This window comes from Mercenaria mercenaria, unplaced genomic scaffold, assembly GCF_021730395.1.
Source record: "Mercenaria mercenaria strain notata unplaced genomic scaffold, MADL_Memer_1 contig_2916, whole genome shotgun sequence".
Taxonomy (NCBI): Eukaryota; Metazoa; Mollusca; class Bivalvia; order Venerida; family Veneridae; genus Mercenaria; species Mercenaria mercenaria.
Window position 1 is genome coordinate 21,680 of NW_026461007.1, and position 4,036 is coordinate 25,715.

Consider the following 4,036-nt stretch of genomic DNA (forward strand, 5'->3'; position numbering starts at 1 on the left):
CTTTAAAGCAAGTTTTGTATTTTAAAATGTAGTCCTGTGTTGGTAACTTTGGTAAAACCAATACAGGATTACATTTCAAATTCATTCCTAACTTTTAAAGACATATAAACTATTCATTTTGAGAACATATTGCCTGTGTAGACATGGAAAATGAAAGTATGTATACCTCCAAAGCAAAAAGTGTATTTTAAAATGTTGTCCTATGTTGGTTAATTTGGTAAAACCAACCTGGGATAACATTTCAAATTCACTCTTTACTTGTAAGACATACAAACTGTTCATTACTGAAAACAAATCTTTATGTGATTTAAACTACTTCATTTAATTTTCAATAAATAAATATTTAATCATCAACTCAACTACATTGTATCAGTATGAATTTAACATCTTCTTGTAACTTAAATTATAACAATCACAAGTCAGTCTCTTCAAGTATTCACATTCTCTGAAAGCTATCTCATTGTTTTTATCACATAATATTCACTTAATCACAGTCTTTGAAAGTCAATCCATCACTGAAGAATACGGCGTGTCTTCTTGCTTGACCACATTTTAAACGCACTTTTGAAATCAAATTTGGACATCTCAGGTCCATCAATTGAAATAGTCATCAAATTGTCCAAGTTTGACTCACTAAGACCATTTCTTAAGGAAGTTTTAATAATGTTCTGCTTGCTGAAACCACGCTCGCAGTCAGCTGTTGACACAGGCAGCACTAACAATCTTTCGGCTACTTCAGCAGATGCTGGAAAAGAGTCTTTATTTTTAATAGCCAAATTTGCCACTGAAGTGATGTCAGTAACAGACTTATTGCCATTGTTATGGCTGGCTCTGGCAAAGTTAGCAAAGCTAGTGAGTTCTGACCTAGACCCCTCAAACCCAATGGTATCTAGATACTCAGAGACAGTATCTAGGTCACCAGATGCGTCACAGACCTTGAGCAAAGGATCAAATACATTGCTCATGGAGGTAAGAACAGCCCCATCACTGTTGTCAGAAAATCTGGAATTAAGGTTTTTGACCATGCCATCAACAAACTGACTGCATACGCTATGTGATTCAGTCCTTTGCTTTTGGCTATCCCTTATAGTGTGACCTTCAAATTCAAAAGTGCAGAGACCAGCCTCATCAAGTTTGGGTTCCTGGGGAGTAACCTTCAGGAAATTTCCTAACATGTGACCAGATCTGTTGTCACGCAGATCCTCAAGGGTACCAATTGTAGAGGAAAGAAGGGGAGAAATCTCTGAATATGTCAGATCCTTCTTTTGATACATTTTTGACAAAATGGCCAGTGGTTTAAGAGCATCACACAAGAAATGGGCTACATACAAAAACTTGTATGTAGAAATAGGCTTATAGAGGGAGAGAGCTTTTCCCGAACTCTCCTCTAAGAATACTGACAAGAGGCTGGAATAATTCTTGACCAAAGCATCAACAGACCCCTCAAAGCTTAACCAACGGGTATGGAAGACTTCCTTAAATCTGACTGTCTGACCCTGAAGTACAGTCTGAATGGCAGACAGTGTGGCCATGTTTTTGGGGGAGTTCTTGAAGTACTTATAAACAGAGTTCAAAATCTCCTGGAACTTAACCAAATAGGGTATGTTATCAGCACTACTGCAGCAGCTAAGGGCTAACCTGTGTGCAATGCAGTGTGTAGCAAGAACCCCTGGGACAGTTTTCTTAAAACGAGTGACAACACCCGACTTATGACCAGTCATGACTGAAACCCCATCTGTACTGACACCACATAGTTCAGAAATTTTGATCCCCTTTTTGCCCAGTAACTCAATAGTTTTCAAATAGATGGATTCAGAATTTGCCCTTTCAAGTCGATTGATAGCCAAAAAATATGTTTGTGGAGACACTGTGCCAAAGCAATCACGTTCTAACAAACGAATGTAAATGATCAAGTTTTGGTAAACAGAAATATCAGTGCTTTCATCTAGCATTAAGCTGAACTTCCCCGAATTTTGAATTTTGGTACTGAGATCAAGTCTAAGTACATCAGATATAGCTTCCTGAAACTCGGTTACACTCTCATTATGTTCATATGTAGTACGGCTATCTACACGAAGATCACATAACTGTGTTACACCCTGACTAATACAAAGAGCATTCAAAGCAGGTACTGCAGAACTAGCCATGTTCTGTTTGGCAGCAAAATAAACATTTTTCAGAGCTGATGTTACAGCAGACTCGCTTTTGGTAGTTGCGCTTTCACGTGCAGTTTTCATGTAAGCAGACTCTTTGGATGCTTCTACAGCTTTCAAATGTTCTGAAAGTTAAAAAAAATAGTTTTGAATTTTATGAAACCCTAAATTAAAAAATCGGTCATTTCATTTTCTTAAAAAGAAACAAAACAAAACGATCATTGATTTATGATCATTACCTTTAGTTTTAGCGTGTTTTGGCACATGGGTCATAACTCAGACACCAATAGCTCATGAATTACACCCCCTTTTTACTTAGAATTTCAGGTTAAAGTTTTGGTGCACTTCCGCTTTATCTCAGTTATTACTAAATGAATTTGATTCAGACTTAAATATTTGTTCAACATCATCACTTTTATCATATGACGCAAGGGTCATTACTCTTGCACCAGTATTTCATGAATTATCCGCCTTTTTACTTAGAATTTCAGGTTAAAGTTTTGGTTCACTTTCACTCTATCTCAGTTATCATTAAGTGGATTTGATTCAAACTTAAAACAGTTGTTTAACATTATCACTCACATCATATGACACAAGGACCATAACTCTTGCACCATTATTTCATGAATTATCTCCCCTTTTTCTTATAATTTCAGGTTTAAAGTTCCGATGCACTTTCACGCTAACTCAGTTAATAATACTGAATGGATTTGATTGAAACTTAAAATAGTGTTTCCACCTTATCACCCACATCATATTACACAAACTCCATAACTTTGGCCCTAGCTTTGCATGAATTATGCCCCCTTTACTTAAAACTAAGGGTTTACTTTGATGCATTTTCACTATATCTTAGGTTATTACTAAATGGATTTAATTGAACATGACACAAGATGCATCACTTGCACCAATATTTTATGAATAATGCCCCCTTTTTGCTATGAAAGATATTCAATATTTTATGTTTTGATACACTTAATTTCTATCTCTCAAATTACTTAATGCTTTTGACACAGATTCAAGCTATTCGAATATTTCATCCAAGTTGGAGTCATTGAACACTCCAGTGACAGCTCCAGCTTTGTCAAATGTGCCAAGTTTCACTAACCAGCATCGAAATAGTCGAGCGCGCTGTCTCCTGTGACAGCTCTTGTTTGTTCAACTGTTCGAAGAAATTAGAGAGCTATACTTGGCGTTTGTTAAAGTCTTTTATGCCCCCGGCATCTACTGATGTGGGAGGCATATAGTGATCGTCCTGTCCGTCCGTCCGTTCGTCCGTCCGTACGAGGTTAACCAAATGGGACCGTTTCGTCTAGCATAAATACCCCTTACTAGAATGACTTGATACTAATGCAGATGTAACCTGTGACCAATCCTCATCTTCAGACATCACCTGACCTCAGTTTGACCTTGACCTTGACCTCATTTTGGACTTAGGTTGCTTTATATGGGCCATCTCATGGTTAATCAAATAGGACCGTTTCGTCTAGCATCAATACCCCTTACTAGAATGACTTTATACTAATGCAGACATAACCTGTGACCATTCCTCATCTTCAGACATCACCTGACCTCAGTTTGACCTTGAATTTGACCTCATTTTGGACTTAGGTTGCTTCATAGGGCCATCTCTTGGTTAACCAAATGGGACCGTTTAGTTTAGCATCAATACCCCTAACTAGAATGACTTTATACTGATACAGACATAACCTGTGACCATTCCTCATCTTCAGACATCACCTGACCTCAGTTTGACCTTGACCTCATTTTGGACTTAGGTTGATTTATATTGGCCATCTCTTGGTTAACCAAATGGGACCGTTTCGTCTAGCATCAATACCCCTTACTAAAATGACTTGATACTAATGCAGATGTAACCTCTG

General features: G+C 37.5%; 1 protein-coding gene across 1 annotated transcript; it reads right to left on the reverse strand.

Moving 5' to 3' along the window:
- Window positions 1-512: 512 nt before the first annotated feature.
- Window positions 513-2,993, reverse strand: LOC128552568 (zinc finger protein 862-like). Its single transcript, XM_053533620.1, has 2 exons — window positions 2,984-2,993; window positions 513-2,278 (listed from the first exon to the last, which is right to left on the reverse strand). Exons 1-2 carry the CDS (start codon window positions 2,991-2,993, stop codon window positions 513-515), a joined length of 1,776 nt encoding a protein of 591 aa, XP_053389595.1.
- Between the last annotated feature and the right edge of the window lie 1,043 nt (window positions 2,994-4,036).